This window comes from Tachyglossus aculeatus, chromosome X2 (genome assembly GCF_015852505.1).
Source record: "Tachyglossus aculeatus isolate mTacAcu1 chromosome X2, mTacAcu1.pri, whole genome shotgun sequence".
NCBI lineage: Eukaryota > Metazoa > Chordata > Mammalia > Monotremata > Tachyglossidae > Tachyglossus > Tachyglossus aculeatus.
Window position 1 is genome coordinate 23,059,306 of NC_052100.1, and position 20,367 is coordinate 23,079,672.

Below are 20,367 nucleotides of genomic sequence, written 5' to 3' on the forward strand. Positions count from 1 at the left end.
GATGGAGGTGGAGGTGGGGGAAAGCTTAATACGGGCTAGGCCAAAGGGAGGCGGAGAGACAGGGGGAATAGGAAAGGAAGAATGGGGCCAGGGACTATGTCCAGCCTGATTACCTTGTATCTACCCCAGCGCTTAGTACAGTGCTTGGCAAATAGTAATAACTTAATAAATACCACAGTTACAAAAAATGATTACAAAAAAGGGGAAGGGAAAAAAAGGATAGCTAGAGATAGAAAAAGGAAAGATTAGGAGTGAGCAGAAAACAGGGAGGAGAGGAAATTTATCTTCTCCTCGGCCACTCCACTCCTCCACTGCCACTGGTGCTTCCACTGTCCACTTCCAACCAGTTCCAGAGTTTTGTAGTGGCTAGACTTAGGGTGGCCACTGATGGCATTCAAGTATACCCAGACACCCCTTTTCTGACCTCCCCACCCCGCAATACTGGACAGAGGTTAGACCAGTTGAAAACTGGATTGTTCAGTATAAAACCAAATGAATGGCCACACTTATGTACATATCTGTAGTTTATTTGTATTGATGTCTGTCTCCCCCTCTTTAGCCTGTAAGCTCATTGTGGCAGGGAATGTGTCTGTTTATTGTTGTAATGTACTCTCCCAAGTGCTTAGTACAGTGCTCTGCATACAGTAAACACTCAATAAATACAATTGAATGAATGAATAAACTACTTACTATCCACCGCTGCTTGGCTTCAGCAACTCTATCTAGGCTGAAAGGCTAGGACCCCACTTTTGTTGCCCATGACCAGCTGCTGGGACTGCTGTCAGCCAAGCGGAGTGACACTGGGCAGCATCAGGCAATGGCAAGTGACTGAGGGCAAGTAGCAACAGCAACTATGGGCTGTTCTGGGCAGTGACTAGGAGTTTCCTGGGTGGTTTTCTATTGGATTCACAGTTTTCTTTCTCAGCAGAGGAACAAAAGCCCAGTCACATTTCCCAAGATTTTTTATACAGACATCTTAATTTAGAATTTCTTTGACTAAGTATTTCATTCTATAACTAGAAGCACCATGCCTAGTGGAAAGAGAACATGCCTCAGAGCCAGACGACCTGGGTTCTAATCCCAGTTTGGCCAATTACTTGCCATCTAACCTTGGACAAGTCAACTCTTCAACTGTAAAATGGGGATTCAATACTTGTTCTCCCTTCTACTTAGAATGTGAGCCCCATATGGGACAGGGATTGTGTCCAGCCTGATTAACTTGTCTCTACCCCAGCACTTAGAACAGTGCTTGACAAATACAATAATAATAATGATAATAACAATTATGAAAAACAAGTACAATACAAAAGTATTTCTTAATTTTACCTGAATTACTGGATCTTTATCAGGCCTAAATGAAGATTCTTTATCCACCAACAGCAGCACGCTATGAACTGAATGAGGAACTGTATTCTATTAACAAAATTCACAAATGTTACTGAAAAACCTTTATAGTTATCCCTTTTCCCCCACATCATGACAAATACAGCTAATACATTTGAATGACTTTATATACTAGATGTAAATAATTTTTCTAAACTGGAAATTGGAACTTCCAAGTATGACGGATTTAGCCGCTCAGATTGTAGAATTATTTTAAAGGACATATTTTGAGATACAGGTTTAAGATGCATCTCCCTCACTCCTCCCCACACACAAAGGGAGGAGATGTCAATGGTGGCAATAGTAGTATCACCGAGTGCATACTTGAGAAGAGAAGAATAACAAAAAACTTCATTTCTTGGCTGAGAAAATCATCCAAGTTTGTGTAATCCTCACTAATGAAGATATACTGCTAGGCTTTTTGTTGTTGCTGTTCGAATGGTCATTGATTGTCTACAACATGCACCATACCTATCATTACGTGGCAAGGAAGGATTATGAACCATGAGGTTCTAGATCACAGACAGTCCCCCAGATTTGTAGCAAAACTTGTGGTACATCTGAGTGGGACAGGTGATGAGAACGGTGACAACAGGACACCCAAATGGCTTCTCTATGGGGAAGTTGTAGAAAATTTTGGGAAGCAATACCAACTCTGTTATATTGTACTCGCCCAACAGCTTAGTGCAGTGTTCTGCTCAGAGTAAGCACTCAATAAACATGGTTGGTTGATGGATTGAAACAGCAGGACCTAGTGGATAAAGCCAGAGGACCTGGGTTCTAACCCTGACTCTACCACTTGCCTGCTGTGTGACCTTGGACAAGTCAGTTAACTTCTCTGTGCCTCAGTTTCCTCAACTGCAAAAATGGAGATTCAATGCCTTTCTCCCTCCTACTTTGACTGTGAGCCCCATGTGGGATAGGGACTCTTTAATTTGTATCTACCCTAGAATTTAGAATAGTGCTTGACACATAGTAAGTGCTTAACAAATATCATGAAAAAATAGAAAAATGTTTTAAAGATACAATGAGGCAAAAGCTTTGATGCTGTGTTTTAGGCATAGATAATTGGGAGAGAGAAGCAGAAGACATTTATGTCAGCATGGCATTAGACAATTAGAAATGAGGTGACTGTTTGGAGCAAAGGTTTTGAGAAGATAAAGACAAAAGGGGAAAAATGAAAGCAACACCAGTGACTATGAGTAGTAAATGAAACAGTGCAGCAAGGGCCAATTTTTCCATGCATGTAATGTGGGAGGGATTACTGGGCCATACACAGCTAATACTCAGAAACGTCTCATAGCCAGGACCATTACCTTTGACTGTAAAGTGTAGCTTTTCATTTATGCTAAGTGTATGAACACATGAGTGTGGTTGAAAAGATTTCTGACCTACTGACACTCCATTCCACAATGTGTGTACATAATAATGACGGTATTTGTTAAGTGCTTACTATGTGCAAAGCACTGCTCTAAGCACTCAGCGCCAGAAGCAGTGTGGCTCAGTGGAAAGAGCCCAAGCTTAGGAGTCGGAGGTCATGGGTTCTAATCCCGGCTCCGCCACTTGTCAGCTGTGTGACTTTGGGCAAGTTACTTAACTTCTCTGGGCCTCAGTTACCTCATCTGCAAAATGGGGATTTAAGACTGTGAGCCCCACATGGGACAACCTGATTACCTTGTATCTCCCCCAGCGCTTAGAACAGTGCTGGCACATAGTAAGCGCTTAACAAAAACCATCATTGAGAGAAGCAACGTGACTCAGTGGAAAGAGCACGGGCTTGGGAGTCAGAGGTCATGGGTTCTAATCCCAGCTCTGCCACGTCAGCTGTGTGACTTTGGGCAAGTCATTTAACTTCTCTGGGCCTCAGTTACCAATCTGTAAAATGGGTATTAAGACTGTGAGCCCCACGTGGGACAACCTGATCACCTTGTATCCACTCCAGCGTTTAGAACAGTGCTATGCACATAGTGAGCGCTTAACAAATGCCATTATTATTATTATTATTATTATTATGTCCAGGGCCTCTAATGTGGTTTCTCCTTGAAACATCTGTTGCTGCTTCTAATCTACCTCCTGATCATCCGATCTTAGTGACATCTCTGCTCAAGGAGAGCAATCCTTCTCCTTAGTGCAGTACTGCAGGCTGATCTATCATGTGCTGGGTGTTGCGTCTGTCACTTTTTGCACCAACTTATTTATGCCTCTGCTTCCCTGGGCCATTGAGATTTTTTTCTACTCTGTTGGCATTTGTCCCATTTTGGGTCACCCCTGCAGCTCTTTGGGGGTCTGCTATTGTCCAGTTTTCGCATGTTGTGATGAATGACCATGGCCTCCATAAAGGCATAATGACTCTGTTCCAGGATCAAATTCATGATGATCCTGTCTTGCCACATCAATCAATTGTATTTATTGAGCGCTTACTGTGTGCAGAGCACTGTACTAAGTGCTTGGGAAGTACAAGTTGTCAACATATAGAGACGGTCCCTACCCAACAGTGGGCTCACAGTCTAGAAGGGGGAGACAGAGAACAAAACAAAACATATTAACAAAATAAAATAGAATAGATATGTACAAGTAAATTAAATAGAGGAATAAATACGTACAAACATATATACATATATACAGGTGCTGTGGGGAAGGGAAGGAGGGAAGGCGGGGGGGTGGAGAGGGGGAGGAGGGGGAGAGGAAGGAGGGGGCTCAGTCTGGGAAGGCCTCATGGAGGAGGTGAGCTCTCAGTAGGGCCTTGAAGGGAGGAAGAGAGCTGGCTTGGCGGATGTGGGGAGGGAGGGCATTCCAGGCCAGGGGGATGACGTGGGCCCTATGTCCCACAGAGGGCTCACACTCTTAATCCCCATTTTACAGATGAGGGAACTGAGGCACAGGAAAGTGAAGTGACTTGCCCAAGGTCACACAACAGACAAGTGGTGGAGCTGGGATTAGAACCTAGGTCCATCTAACTCCCAGACCCGTGCTCGATCTACTAGGCCATGCTGTTTCTCACAACTTTCCCGTCTGCAGGGAGCAGGGGACAGAGAGGGAGAGAAGAAGAAGCTCGGAATAAATATAAGCATGTCACTGCTATGTTCAGGGGATTATATAAAACTCTGCTCTTCTCTATGATAGAATATTTTTTTGTCCACAGGACAAAAGGAAGGTGACTTCCATGGAGAAGAAGGAGGAAGAGTCATCTTCCCTCCTCTCTTCCCTTTCACTCTCTTCCTTTTCCTTCCTCTCCCCTCTTAGATTGTCTAGTTCACAATTTCCCTAAGGGTTTGCTGACAGTGACATTGCTGTGGGCTACCTGCTCTGCCAAAACAGGAAGCGTTTTGCTCAAAGGACGCTTTGACCCCTGAGTGGTTGAACAGGAGTGGTCCATTAAATTCTTTCCAGTAGCAGTGGTGGGGAGACAGCCCCCACCCCTCCCACTCCCAGAATGGGAGAAAGAGAACCCCCTTTCTGGGACTGAAAATCAAAGACTCTGTCCTCTTTTGGGAGAAATCTTGGGGAAGTGGGCTAGGTTCATCAGAATGGATCACCAGTGCCACCGCTCTGATTATGCCAGCCACTTGACTCCACAGGCAGAGGGGTGGTGGGGAGAAAGAGGTGCACTGGGCAGTTAAGCGTACAGAGGCTGAAACCTCTACCTAGTTCTGCCTAATAATAACAATAAGAAGAATAATTACCTAGTTCTACCTAATAATAACAATAATAAGAATAATAATTGTGGCACTTGTAAAGCACTTATGTGCAAAGAACTGTTCTAAGCACTGGGTAGATACAAATTAATCAGGTTGGACACAGTCCCTGTTCCACCTGTGGCTCACAATCTAAGGAGATGAAATAGGATTCAATCCCTATTTTTCAGATGAGGGAACCAAAGCACAGAGATGTCAGGTGACTTGCTCAAGGACACACAGCAGACAAGTAGCAGAGCAGGGACTAGAACTCAGGACCCTCGACTCCCCAGCCCATGCTCTCTCCACTAGGCCACATTGCTCCTAAATACAATAATGACTAACATTTCTTAAATTCTTACTATGTGCCAACCACTGTACTAATCACTGGGCTAGATACAAGCTAATAAGGTCTGACAGGATCCCTGTCCCATATGGGGCTCACAGTCTAGTCAGGAGGGAGAACAAGTATCTGATCCCCATTTCACAGATGAGGAAACTCAGGCACAGAGAAGTTATGTGACTTGCCCGAGGTCATGTACTAGGCAAGTGGCAGCCACCATGGGGCTGTTCCAGGCTCCACCCACGATGGGGCATCCTCATTAACTACAGGGGCACATGAAAAGGGCCTGGCTGGGCCTGGCTCAAATGGTTCTCCCCACTTCTGATAGCAAAAGTGGTCCAGGTTGAGCCTCTCCAAAGGACGACCACCTTGACAGTGACTCGACTGCTTCCTCCTACAGTTTACAGATCATTCACCCGCTCAGGCATGGTCCTACACAAACATGGTCGGGGGGTACTGCAGTAAGTGCAAAGTTCCCCCATGGTACAACATGCAGAGAACAACAATTTAGCCAGGGATCAGATTCCCCACTGCAAGTCTGCCAACCCTTTGCAAATCACAAACTCAAAAAGTCAGGAAACGACTGAAGGCCTTGGAAGGCATTTTTACAGAGGTTGGGTGAGAAAGAGATGTAGAAATGTAAATGTAGAAAGAGAGCTTAAATGTAGAAAGAGACCAAACACATAGATGCTCAATGTCACTAGGTTTACTGCAGAAATGCGATCCTGATCTAATTCCAAAATTTGCTAGAGGGAGTTCCCGCCTCTCTTTGGTGTCTATTTAGGGAATGAAGTAAGTTCCTTGAGGGCAAGGATTATGTCTACCAATTCTACTGTACTCTCCCAAGCGCTCGATAAATTCCACTGATTGATTGACTTATCGATTGAAGGGGGAAACAGCTGTGCACACTCTCAATTTGGCAGGTTATTGCTGTCTGGCGCATCAGCCTCCTGGTCAAACAAACAGCAATTTTGTCTGCTTGTTAGGCAGCTTTAGTCATTTAGACCCTGCCCTCTGAGACACTTCTGTGGCAGCTGCATTTCATGGTTTGCTGCAGAACACCTGCAGAATGCCTGCAGTCCACAGGGGGCAATGCTGAAAAACACCATGTAAAATGAGATTTATGGCCAATGTAGAACAGCTTAATTAAGCGGGTGTTTGCATTAGAGCCTGAATGCAGCTTGATGATGATCCAGAATGGGCTTGGGAAAGTTGCCTTTTCAGGCTTGCGGGAGTTACACATAATACAGAGTCTGATTCATAGAAGAACCTGATGAAACTGAAGAAGCCAGTTTTGTCTTCTGTGGTAGGTCCTGATCTCAGAGCCATAATGAGGGTTGGAACCCACCACTGCTTTATCAATCTTCCATTTGGTTTGATGCTCAGTGTTGTCTGTTGTCGAATCCTGTCTCCCCAAAGTCATGCTGACTTTCTTATTTATATATTGTTAATATTTTTGAGCACATATTTTGACATAGGACTCTATTAGCTCTTGAGAATATGCAAACACCTATGAATTGAATATGGTCCCTTCACCCAAGAAATTTACAATTCAGGGAAGAAGAAAAAAAAAACAGAAGAAGCATCAAAACTAACCTTTTTCCTCCCCATCAACCATGCCCAGTTTAGCAATAGCAAAGACCCCAGTGTTCTAAAGATTTACAAGAGCTCTGCCCAGATTCACCTGCTGTCCAGCCCAGTGGGGGTGAAGGGCTGGGTGTAGCCAAGGTGGGTAGCACTCCTTGAAAAGAAGCTGAGACTATGAACTCATAAACGATCCCGGCCTTTATGTTAGGTGGCTAAGTCTCACTCCCTGCTTCATCCTTCATATTGTACTCTCCCAAGGGCTCTGCACACAGTAAGTGCTCAATAAATACCACAGATTGATTGACTCTGCTTTATTCATTCATTCATTCAATCGTATTTATTGAGCACTTACTGTGTGCAGAGCACTGTACTAAGCGCTTGGGAAGTACAAGTTGGCAACATATAGAGATGGTCCCTACCCAACAGTGGGCTCACAGTCTAGAAGGGGGATACAGAGAACAAAGCAAAACATATTAACAAAATAAAATAAATAGAATAAATATGTACAAATAAAATAAATAGAGTAATAAATACATACAAATATATGTACATATATACAGGTGCTGTGGGGAGGGGAAGGAGGTAAGGCGGGGGGATGGAGAAGGGGAGGAGGGGGAGAGGAAGGAGGGGGCTCAGTCTGGGAAGGCCTCCTGGAGGAGGTGAGCTCTCAGTAGGGCCTTGAAGGGAGGAAGAGAGCTAGCTTGGCGGATGTGCGGGGGGGGAGGGCATTCCAGGCCAGGGGGATGACATGGGCTGGGGGTCGACGGCGGGACAGGCGAGAAGGAGGCATGGTGAGGAGATCAGCGGCAGAGGAGCAGAGGGTGCGGGCTGGGCTGTAGAAGGAGAGAAGGGAGGTGAGGTAGGAGGGGGCGAGGTGATGGAGAGCCTTGAAGCCGAGGGTGAGGAGTTTCTGCCTGATGCGTAGGTTGATTGGTACTCACTGGAGATTTTTGAGGAGGGGAGTAACATGCCCAGAGCATTGCTGGACAAAGACAATCTGGGCAGCGGCGTGAAGTATGGACTGAAGAGGGGAGAGACAGGAGGATGGGAGATCGGAGAGGAGGCTGATACAGTAATCCAGACGGGATAGGATGAGAGCTTGAATGAGCAGGATAGCGGTTTGGATGGAGAGGAAAGGGCGGATCTTGGCAATGTTGCTTTACAATTACAATTAAGTTTTCTAATTTTGTTCATTATTGCCACATAGGATAGTGTTCTTCATAGGTAGCAGAATTCTAGGACAGTATTAAGCTAGTTGTCATATGCCTATCCTGAACATAATATTCTCAACTCTCCATAAGAAACAAGAAAGATAAGAAATGCCATCACTGGGTTAGACACATGACCCACACAGCCCAGAATTCTGACTCCAGCAGAGGTAACAGGGTGCAGTGTAAGAGGTGCCCAGTTTTACATTTATCTTTATGGCTGTGGATAGATCATCTAACAGGCATAATGCCCTATCTTCACCCTTCAGGATTTTATAAATTTCAATCATATCATCTTACCAGAATAAGAACAATTTTAGGCATGAGAGTTTACCTTTATACCCGATTCCTTCAAAATACCACCGTTCTGCCAAGCACCACAGAAGATTTAAGTCAAGGATTACGGTTCACATGGCGGTAAAATTGACTGCCAATGCCCACACTCACCTGTAGGGTAGTGAAAGCTTGGAAAAGAGCAGGAATAGGTTGACATTTTCGAGCATCCACTAAAATAACTAGTCCCAAATCCTGTATTTCCTTCCTGCAAAGAGAAAGGTAGATTTTTCTTTTAGTGATAGTTTTCCTTTTGAGGAAGAGTTTTCTAATTGTTTTTGTAATCCAGACACTAGCAGAATCCAAAATGCAATTTCAATTTTCCATAAGAAATTCAAGTCTATTGGCTTAGAGACAATAAAATTATTATTCAAGTTTAAACAATGCTGACAAGTAATGGCTTGCAATATGAGATCTGCACTACAGTGGAGACTAACAGCATTGCTATGGGAAACTTGTTTTTAATTTATTAATCTCCTGACAAGTATCTTGGGATGCCAGCAAAGGAATTGGACCAAGAAAAAGACAAGGACCTTAATGTTTCCTTTGGATTCCTTAGTCACTGTGGGAAGAAAGTACAGAGAAGGATAAACATGATCTAAGTAAGCTGACATGATATAAGCTTACCAAAAATAATTTTATTCCTCTAGTGTTCATGAGGAAATAAGATTGAATGCTGCTTTATACACACACACATATAAAATGTGAAGTAGCATTAGATTCATTAGATACATATATCTATATATGTCCATATATGTCTAATATCTATCTAATGTTAAACCAACCCTATTGTACTCTTTCAAACTCTTAGGACAGAGTTCCACACACAGTTGTCTCAATAAATACCTTTGACTGATTGATTGACCTAGTCTGAAGCACTGGAAATGCTTCAGTATGGCTTTTCCAGTCAGATTTGAGAAAAAGTTATCCCGAATTGGAGCTCATCATTTTATGATGCAAATTGAAATTATGAGAAGACCACTTCATATTTCACTGCCCTAATCAGTGCTATTAGACTTCCCCTAAGCACATGTCAGACTCTCCCCTCACAATTCCTAGAGGTGGCACAACTGGCCCTGTGGAGTAGCTAAGTGCAGAGCAAACTTCTCAGTTCACCACTTGAACCCACCGATGGCAGGTACTGGTGAAGTCATTACCTGTGGACCTTGAGGGGAGGCACTGTAGAAGGAACGAAATAGCTGCAGATGTCTTGCGGGAAATATTGCCAGTACAGAGTGGCAGAGGTTCCACCATCGAGGAATGTGAACCCTAGTTTGGGCTCAGAGCTTGCATGTTGGCTATGGCTGTTTCTGCCCTTGCAGTGGATATTTCTCCCACTTAGCTCTTAAACATATTCCCATCTCCCCTTTCTGAAAAAAATCTTTCCTGGATCCCGCTGCCCTCCTCAGACAGAATCCTACATCTGTTCCCCTTTTTATTCTAGTTCCTTTGACACGATGTTGTCTACATATGTTGCCTCCACTTCTTCCCCATCAACTTTATCTCCATCACCAATCTAGATTTCACCTTTCCTGCTTCACTAATGACTTCCTCTTGTCCAAAGCCCATGGTATCTCCTGTATTTTCATCCAGCTGCTTTGAAATCTCTCCGTTCTCTCTTTGCAGAAACTTTCTGGTCTTGGATTCAAGACACCATACTGTCTACTTGTTCTATTTCTCTGGCTGCCTTAATTCTTTCCCTTTGGGTGGCTCCTCCTTCCCGAGCATTATATTAAGCACTGGAGTCAATTCGAGGTAATCAGTTGGATACAGTTCCCATCCCTCAGGGGCCTCACAATCTAAGTAAGTCTGTGTAGGAGAGCGTAAGAGAGTGCATGATTAATGGTATTTCTCTGGATCCTGTTGGCATGGTGCTGTCAATGGAAAGCAAGAACATATGCTATTAATTTCCTAATTCATTCCCTCAACTGCCTTTTAGAAGATGGTGGTGTTGATGGCACATTTGATGTCCTTTGCCATTTTTCCAATGGGACATACAATGAGGATGAGCCTGTGCAGTTGTCTAAGCATCAGTTCCTTCTTTCCTTGAAGATTTTCTGTGGTCTCCCTCAGATCAAGGGCCTCTGACTACAGAAGTCTCTTCCTCAAAAGCTAGAGTGAAGTTTAAGCCTCACGTTTCAGCTACCCCCTATATTGAGGTCCTCATCCTCAATTGTGGAAGACTTCTTTTGAAGATCACTGAAGGATTTTAGCATCTCTGTAGGATCCCCTCCTTCTCTGTGATGTGGTAATGTGAACAAGATCATTCAGCTTCCTTAGCAATGAGAAATGGTTGGTTTGGTGGTGGTCGGTATATCATTGGATCTCATTGACCTTGACATCTCACCACTGGGTAAACATGTTAATTACAGATTCAGAATCTCCATTTTTTTTAAGATTGCGAGGGTGCTACAAGGAATTAACGATGGATTTCTTATTTGCCGGAAAATAGTTCGGGTTTTCTGACTCAGAGATGTTAACTTTTCATTTTAAACACAGGGGTGGAAAGGGAGCTGGGATATTAGGAGCACAGCATCTGTGTCCCCTGGAAGGGCTTCTGTGGCTCTGAAGGCTCAGAGGAGAAGATGGCCTTTGGGAGCTTTAATTCTGGTTGGGCACACTCCCTTTTATCCAGAACGAGTCCTGCTTCTTCTACATGGGAGCAACCCACATTATCTATTTCTGCCAAACTAGATGGAAGAGGCTGGCTGCATCTGGCAAAGATGGTCTTAGGATGGAGTCAGAGCAAAGCGGGAAGAGAGATGTCAGAGCAGAAAGCAGAAAGTAAGAGATTCCTTATTTGCAAACAAGAAGTTCCCCACAGGAGAATCAAGCATAGGTGGAGATGTAGGGCTAGGGAACAAAGAAACCTTTGTATATGTGTGCTGAGTCGAGGCTGGGTGGACTGCTTTCTCCAGCGTGAAAATGGGGATTAAAGAAGTGCTTATTCCTGCTTCATGAATTTGTGATAGCTTTCATCCTGAACTCGTGGTGGTGTCTTAAAAGCTGTTGGCAGCATCCTGACTGCCAAAGACACCATTCTACTACTGCTTGAAGCAAACATATCCCCCAACAGAAGGAGGACAGTTAAGGAGACAAGTGTCTTCATTTAGCTTATAGCAGATGCAGGTGAATAAAAAACAAATACATAAGTTTCTCCACCTTTTATCTGTACTAAGAGAAATGTTTAAAATGCTATTTTTTAAAGACAAACTGAGCACTGGGGATGGATGAAGAGGATCAGAAAAATGTAAATCAACTCTTTACTCAAATGTTCACTTAAACCCTGAACATTCCTTTGGAGCATAATTTACGTAGTATCTTTTTTGTTTTGAGGGGTTTTTTTGCTCTTATTGCTCTTCACTGTAGTTAGCTTAGCTGGAATTAGTGGAAAGGTATTTTCATAGGATTTGGGGGGGGGAGGGCAGGTAGAAAAATGTGAAAAAGAAAAAAAACTGGTCCCTATGAGGAATATACAACTTTCCTGAATTGGAGAAATTTCCAAAACACACCTCTAAATTTAGATTAACTGGAATTTTCCATTCATTATTTTGTTAGAAGCAATGTAGTTTCATGGCAGTATTGGAAAAAATAATGCTTTTCCCAGGCCATCCTCACCTCCCTAACCCCTGACCTAACCAACTTTTTTTTGGTAAAATTGAAATAATCAGATGTGAACTACCCATAGGCCCTCCATCTCCTCATCATGCCACTGCCCCCTCCTCATCCTCCTGCTTCCCTGCTCTTTTTCAAGAAAGGTCTCCCACTTGCTCTTTCATTCCACTCCCTCACCCTTGCCTCTGCCCCTATTCCCCTCACCATCTAAAAAGAGCTTGTTCCCCTCTCCTCCCCACCCTCACTGCTATCATCAACCTCTCACTCTCTGATGGTTCCTTCCCTTCTGCCTTCAATCATGCTCCAGCCTCTCACGCACTACAAAACTCCTCTTTTGATTCCACAGCCTCCTCCTGCTCTAATACCTATCTAAACTCTTGGAATGGGTTGCATGCCCTCACTGCCTTCAATACCTTTCCACCAACTCTCTTTTTAATCCACTTCAATCAGGATTTTAACCCCTTTATTCCGAGCCTGCACTCTCTAAGATCACCAATGATCACCTTATGGGCGAGTCCAATGGGCTCTACTCTGTTCTAATCCTCCTTTAACACTATAGACCACTGCCTCCTCCATGAAACACTATCAGGCCTTGGCTTTACTAACAAGATGTTAAATCCTAGTTCTTCTCCTGCCTCTCTGACTGTTCCTTCTTGGTCTCATTTGCTGGTTTCTCTTCCACCTTGTGTCCCCTAATTGAAGGAAATCTCCACTTGGATGTTTCACAGGCACCTCAGACTTAAATACGTTCAAATCAAAGCTACTCATCTTCCATCCTAAATCCTTCCTTCTTTCCAACTTTCCCATCTGTCTTCAACTCAACTAATCTCTTGTTCCCAGAAGTCCACAAAGGTGCTATTTTCCTTGACTTCTCACTCTCTTTCAACTCTCACATTCAAGTCACTGCTAAATCCTTCTGGTTCTTACTACACTTCCCACATCGGCCCTCTCCACCCAGACTATTACCACCTTGGTTCAAGCTCCTGAAATATCACAGCTTCCTCACTAGTCTCCCTGCCTCCAGGCTATGTCCTCCAATGATCATCTTCTTTGAAGCATTTCTCATCTCACATCTCTCCTCTCCTCATATCCCTCCAGTGGTTTTCTACTTTCCTCCACATCAAGCAAAAACTCCTCAAATTGACTTCATGACTCTCCACCACCTCTCCCTGCCTTACAAATCAGCTCGCTTCACCAGTTACTCTCCATCTGGCTCTCTTTGTTCTGTCCCGGCCATACTTTTAGCTGTACCTCCCTCTTGATTCTCCCATCTCCATTGCTTTGCTCATGCTGTTCTAGCAGCCTGGAAACCCCTCCCCACTTAATCTGACAGACCATAGCTCTGCCCACCTTGTAGCCCTCCTAAAAATCCCATCTCCTTTAACAATTCTTCCCTGATTAACTCCCCAAACCCAAGTTACATCAGCTCATTAGCCACCTCTAACATGTTCATATTTATTTATTTCCTCCCTCAGGACTTATGTACATATGTACAGTTAATTCATTCATTCTGATTACCCTATTAGTAAACATTATGTCTGTCTCACTTGGGTATAATAGCCCTGTGGGCAGAGAATACCTCTTACATTTGTGTTGTACTTTCCCAAACACCTAGTACAGTGCATTGCATCTAGTGGGTGTTCAATAAATATGAGGTGCTCTATTACTCTAACGATTACTATGGGAGGAATTGAACTTAGCTTTTGCTAGGCCTGGGCAAGTTGAAAAATTGGTTCAGCTAGTGCCCTTAGAGAAAACTGAGCAACTGAGCACCCAAAGTATCTATGTTCTCCACTCCTACCTGGGAATGCTGTAGAAATACATCAGAAGTTGAGTGATGTTGGCACTTGTGGGATGTTCACTTAGCCAAAATGTACTTCTGGTGCAGACCTGGACGATTGCTCTGCCATTTCGATCTCTGCTCCCTGGTAAAACAAAGTGACACCTTGGCCCAATATGGACATTAACTGGCAAGGCATTCCCTCCGGGAGGGGAATTAGAATGAGTTTGAGGCCCAAATACTTCCTTTAAATTGTAAAGGGATGTGCTGAACCATAGCAGCCTGGTAGGATCAGTCAGGTTACTGGTGTGGTTCACCTGTACATGGGTTACAATGCATGCACAACATCTAACTAGACATAATGTCCTGCATTAGGCAGGACAATCACACATTTTGAGAATGAGCGTGCCGCTGCATAAATCACTATCACTACAATCAACTCATTTGCACAGGATCTCAGTCCTGAAGCCTCAGAACCAAGACTCATCTGTCAGGAGATTCCATCATGTGTGTGTTTGCATATCTTTATGTATGTCTACCTGCGTGGTTGGAAATCTGGGTTTGTAGGTTTGTGTGTTTATATATCTGTGTAGGCGTGTCTTTTGGATCTATGTCTAATTGTGCAAACATGTTTGTGCATGTGTGGCCATGAGTGTGTGTGTCAGAATGTATGAATTTCTCTATGTACAATTTTGCCTCTGCTTATATGTACTTGTGTGTGCAATTATGCATGGGTTTATATATTCTTTGTGTGCATATATATCTTTGCATGTTGTATTTCTATGAGTACTTAAGTCTTTTGTTCCTACAGTTTTGTCTGAGTGTATGTGCATGAAAATGTGTGGGCATGGCTGTGAATATGTCCATTTTTCTTAATGGTATTTGTTAAGCGATAATTCTGTGCCAGGCACTGTACTAAGCGCTGGGTAGATATAAGCTAATTAGTTTGGACACAATCCATGTCCCACATGGAGTTTACAATCAATCCCCATTTTACAGATGAGGTAACTGAGGCACAGGGAAGTTAAGTGACTTGCCCAAGGTCACACAGCAGACAAGTGGCAGAGTTAGGATTAGAGCCCGGGTCCTTTTGACTCCCAGGGTCCTGCTCTATCCACTAGTTCACTCTGCTTCTCAATGTCCATGTGTTCATAAATGACTGCGTAAGGGGACCGACAAAGTAGAAATAGAATCAAAAAGGCCAGCATAGCTTTTGGCAGGTTGATACAGATTTTGGCATCATTTGGCTATCACTAGGGTAAAGAGTTTTATTCGGATTTTCATCATTCTTTCTGGGTGAGAGACCAGAACCTAATGAAACAGGCACATGGGTCTCTTAGAGCAGTTTCATCGGTATCACCAATGAACCACACAACATCAAAAGGCAGGACAAGATTCTCAGAAGCAAGGATCTGGAATGCAGTCAGTCAGCTCACCAGGATGGAGGGGGTACCTGCCAGAACGCAGGGTAGCTGGATGGGACATAAGGGGAGAAAGGAGACCCAAGTCTCTACTGAAAGAGGGTGCCTAAGAGCCAGAAGGCCCAGTAGAGCACACCCTCAAATAATGTGACAGCAGCGGACAGCCGACAGCCCGGCCTGCAAAGGGGTCGCTCTCCTCGAGCCCAAGGCTTGCAAAGGTCACGGCATCAAGAGGCAGTCTTGAAAACAGAGGCGAGCCCTGGGTGTGTCAAACACATCAGTGCTGCAAGGAACTCACTTTCATACCAACAGGGCAGAAGGGAGTGTCGATTACACTTCAGTCTTCACGACCACACTCATATGCAGAGGTAGTATCTCGCTGCAAATAATGTCATCCTCAAAATCCAAAGAAAGCTAGACATATGTCTCTGTGTCTTCAGACACCTCCAGTTCTGAAAATGAATAAAAATTCCCTACCTGGAATGCCGCCAGCCTCATGTTACCCCATTTCTGCTGCTGCCTTCACCGCCACCCCTCTGATGCCCTTGCCACCCTGGAGGCAAGTCAGCTTTCAGTGGGAGTGTGGGGAGTGGGCAGCCAGTCACTGATGATGATGCTGGGCACACAATCTATTCTGCCCTCGGGGCAGAGTAAAATGGGAGAGGTGGTGCTGTGGCCTTGGGAACCAAAGAGACTGAAGATAACTGGGAGTGGGGGCTCCACTATCCTTGATGCCCACCCTGCAAACTAATCCTCCATCACCCCTGCTGCCTAGAACACTTGCTCCAGGACACTTTCTTATTGCCAACTTGTACTTCCCAAGCACTTAGTACAGTGCTCTGCACAAAGTAAGCGCTCAATAAATACGATTGAATGAATACAAGAGCCAAGTTCTGGATGGTTCCTGCTTACTTCCAGCCCTGGGCATATATATGATTTATGCATGCCTATGCATACATAAATACACACACACACACACACATGTATATATATTTATGAGAAACAGCACGGCTTAGCGGAAAGAGCCCGGGCTTGGGAATCTGAGGATGTGGGTTCTGATCCCGCCTCCACCACTTGTCTGCTGTGTGACCTTGGGCAATCCGCTTAACGTCTCTGTGCCTCAGTTACCCCATCTGTAAAATGGGGATTAAGACTGAGAGCCCCACATGGGACAACCTGACTGATTACCTTGTATCTACCCCAGCACTTAGAACAGTGCTTGGCACATGTAAGCACTTAACAAATACCATCATTATCATTATTATATATGTATAGGGATGAAAGTAAGCTGGAAACATTCTGAGCTTGGCTATTTGCCTGTCTTTCTGTTATATTGATATATTGAGAGTGTTAGTGTGAACGTATGCTTATGTGTAGATCCATATGTGGGTGGCCCCAACCCCCCATTTATACCCTCCTGTCTCTCTCTAGGCCACTTTCTTTGGCTTCTGCCCCTGTTTCTTTGCTCTCTACCTCTGCCTGTCTTTCCTCTCTTTCTCTGCCCCTCTCTGGCTTTTTCTTTCTTTCTTGCCTAGGTATCCCTGTTCCTGTCCCCACCCCCTGGTGACACCCCTGTCCAACTTGGTACTGCCCAGCTGTGATCACTTTACATTCCCAGGCCACCTGCAGGGTGGAATCTTTCCACTTCTCCCCTTGCCCCGCCACACACCATGGAAGCTGATCTTGGCCTTGGTCATGTCAATTTCAGGCTTTGGTCAGCCCTGGGGTCAATCCACATCTCTAACTCACTCACCAGGAATAGCAATGATGCCAGACTGCAGGAATTCCCTGTTGATCGCAAGTAATCCATTGGGTGGTCGGTGAAAGAAGTCTCCTGCATTTGTAGGGAGCGATTCGTTTTCAGTCTGCCGTAACATGGGAGTTGTGTTTGCAAACACGTCGGTGTCCTCTCCTGGGAGACAGTTATCTGGACCTACCATATCTGTGTTCTGAGACACATCTAGTCAGATGAAAGAGATTTGGTTCAAATGAAAACTTGTTTTGTTGGCTGTGAAAGCTTCATATCATGTTGGTGGAATGATGGTGGAAAAGCAGCTCTAAAGAGAGATTAATGTGACTCCCCCAAATTTTCATGTCATAAAAATAGAAATAAAATCTCAAGATGAAATGTGGTCAACATTTCAATTATGGTGTAGGTTTGCTATTTTCTTCATATCCCCCTTCCTTTAAGATAGTCACTCAGATAAACAATCCCTCTAGACTGTAAGCTCATTGTGGGCAGGGAACGTGCCTAATGAATCTGTTATCCTGAACTCGCTCTCCCAAGCGTTTAGTTCTGCACACAGTAAGTACTCAGTAAATATCATCGATTGATTAAAAATAAAGAGCAGCTCTGCTGAGGGCCAACTTCTTTGCCTTTAAGAGTCCAATGGGTTAAAACACTTGGTGTCACATGGAAAGTGACTCCAGATTCTGGGCCAAACTAGTACATCCTGGGGTTGTTTCAATACACACTCAGATTTACCACAGGGTTCTGAGCAGCCTCACAGGTGATGATGATGATGGCATTTACTAAGTGCTTACTATGTGCAAAGCACTGTTCTAAGTGCTGGAGAGTTTACAAGGTGATCAGGTTGTCCCACAGAGGGCTCACAATCTTCATTCCCATTTTACAGACGAGGTAACTGAGGCACAGAGAAGTTAAGTGACTTGCCCAAAGTCACACAGCTGACAATTGGTGGAGCCAGAATTTGAACCCATGATCTCTGACTCCAAAGCCCGTGCTCTTTCCACTGAGCCATGAAGCACCTCCATCCACAGGCTCTTGGATTGTCTTAATAATCAATATCCCAGTTTCCTCTGTTCACTGTTACTGCAAGTTCTCTTGGGATAGTCAAACCCTGGATTAGTTCAAATAATATTCACTACATCACCTGTAAAGATGGCACCCAACACAAGTATCCTAAATGGACAAGGGCACAGTAATGCCCTCCTGCTGGGGAGAGTGGGAAGAGGCATTCGGCCCCATAACCAGAGCCTGCCCCCCCCTTAAGTCCCACCAAGCCCCTCATAATGCTTGCTGGTGAATGAGCAAGATGACTAGCTACAACTCATCACTACTACTCAGGCCTGTGTCCCCTGATGGTGAAAAAACCTAATCAAAAGTCCTATGCAAGGAGGCGGTCTAGGGCACTGTCACTCAGTCGATGAAAAACCTGCTGTGATGGGAATGCACTGGTGACTAACTTGTGAAGGGGCTGGAAAAGGAGCCCTTGCAGATTGGCAAACCCAAACTAGATTGCCCAGAGGACTAAGCCTGGTGAGTCTAATAAATACTACTACTAATTGTAGCGCTTGTTACGCACTTACTATGTGCCAAGCACCCTACTAAAGGCTGGGGTAGATACAGTACAATCAGTTCAGACATAATTCCTGTCCCATGTGAGGCTCACGGTCCAAGTGGGGGACAACAGTCATCCCTATTTTACGGATGTGGAAACTGAGGTAAAGAGAAGTTAAGTGACTTGACCTAGATTACACAGCAGGCAAGTGGCAGACCTGGGGTTGCAGTCCTGTTCTCTTTCTAAAAGGCCACAATGCATCTCACTGCTTCCTTAACCAAGCTGGGCAAATATAAACTAAAACAAAAACCCACAGACATAAAATAATTGTGTCATGGAACGCCAGTATGCTATATGAGGAGAACAGCAGTCTGACTAGCTGGAGCTAGTTGACTATGGAGTCAATTTTGCAACAAGATGTCTTATGAAGACAGTTTACAAAAATAGGTGCTGGGCACTTTGTTGGAAATTCTCTTTCTGAACAAAATCTTGCAGGTGCAGACAATTGCTTGTTTTCAGACTTCCTAACCTCCCCACAGGCATTACTGAACATCTAATGACCCTTTGCCAACCTCCAAAATTGAAGCATTATTAAGAGCAGTAGTATTAGTAGTAGCAGCATTTATTGAGTGCCCACTTGGTACTGTGCACTGTACTAGGTGCCTGGGAAATACAGAATCACAAACATAAAAATATTTACGATTAGAGGGGTTGCAATAAATGAGTTCACATCTCATATTTGCTCACATAATTGACACTTTTTGGCATAATTTTCAAGCCCCTGAGGAATTTATCTAAGAATTAAGTCTAGCAATTAGGGGTGCAGAAAAAAAAAGAGAAGAAAAAACAAAGAAAAAAGGGCACCTGAGACGGTCTCATTTCTTTTGCACTCTCCCAGTGCTCCACACAAGAGGCATTCAGTGAATTAACCCCCTCTCCCTTTTCTTCCTATCCCAGAGTTCACACTGTCTCCCAGATAAACCTGTATCTGTGGTGTTTGTGCTTTATGACCCTTCTTTTCTTTCTATTCCAGTGAGTGTCCCAATCACTGCTTAGAAAAAAACCCAGGAGGGAATTATGCAGTGGAGGCAATTATGCAAGTAAATGTGGTATTTATATGAGTGCTGAGGAAAGTGTAAACAAATTCATAAATTCTAGAGTTGGCTGAAGGGGTGATACTTGGATCTGTACCCTTTTAGCACTTGATATTCACCCAACCCTCATCCCCACAGTACTTATGCATATATCCATAATTTATTTTGGTATCTGTCTCACCCTCTAGACTGTAAGCTTGTTGTGGGCAGGAAACATGTCTTTCAACTCTGTTGTATTGTACTCTCCCAAGCACTTAGTACAGTGTTCTGAATGCAGTAAACACTCAATAAACAGGGCTCAGGACACTGGGAAATTAATCATGGAAAGCTTGTTGAAGGTGGGATTTAGGAAGGCTTTGAAAATGGGGAAAGCTGGGGTCTGTCTGTTGTGAATGAGCTACACTCTTCAGTGAATATGTCCCCAGCAGTACTGACATTAGTGAGAAGAAAGACCCCATAAGGGTCTACACAGACTCATCACCATAATACCAATATTCGATAAGATGATTTTCATGGAAGATTTCAATACACATATGGGAACTGTTCCTGAAATGTGAAGTAAAATCTCTAGCCAACATGTGATTGGTAAATCAAACAGCAGTGCAATTTTCTTGTTAAGTGAATGTG

The 20,367-nt window shown here is 44.0% G+C and overlaps 1 protein-coding gene across 5 annotated transcripts in view; it reads right to left on the bottom strand.

The window, feature by feature from the left end:
* Positions 1-20,367, bottom strand: part of PLEKHG4B (pleckstrin homology and RhoGEF domain containing G4B) — a 96,266-nt gene that overhangs the window by 41,681 nt on the left and 34,218 nt on the right. For all 5 annotated transcript variants that reach the window (XM_038771389.1, XM_038771386.1, XM_038771385.1 and 2 more), the window contains exons 4-7: positions 17,098-17,304; positions 13,945-14,068; positions 8,643-8,736; positions 1,327-1,413 (exon numbers count right to left, since the gene is read on the bottom strand). In XM_038771389.1, coding sequence (XP_038627317.1) covers positions 1,327-1,413; positions 8,643-8,736; positions 13,945-14,068; positions 17,098-17,304 — 512 coding nt within the window. The remainder of the gene's footprint in view (positions 1-1,326; positions 1,414-8,642; positions 8,737-13,944; positions 14,069-17,097; positions 17,305-20,367) is intronic.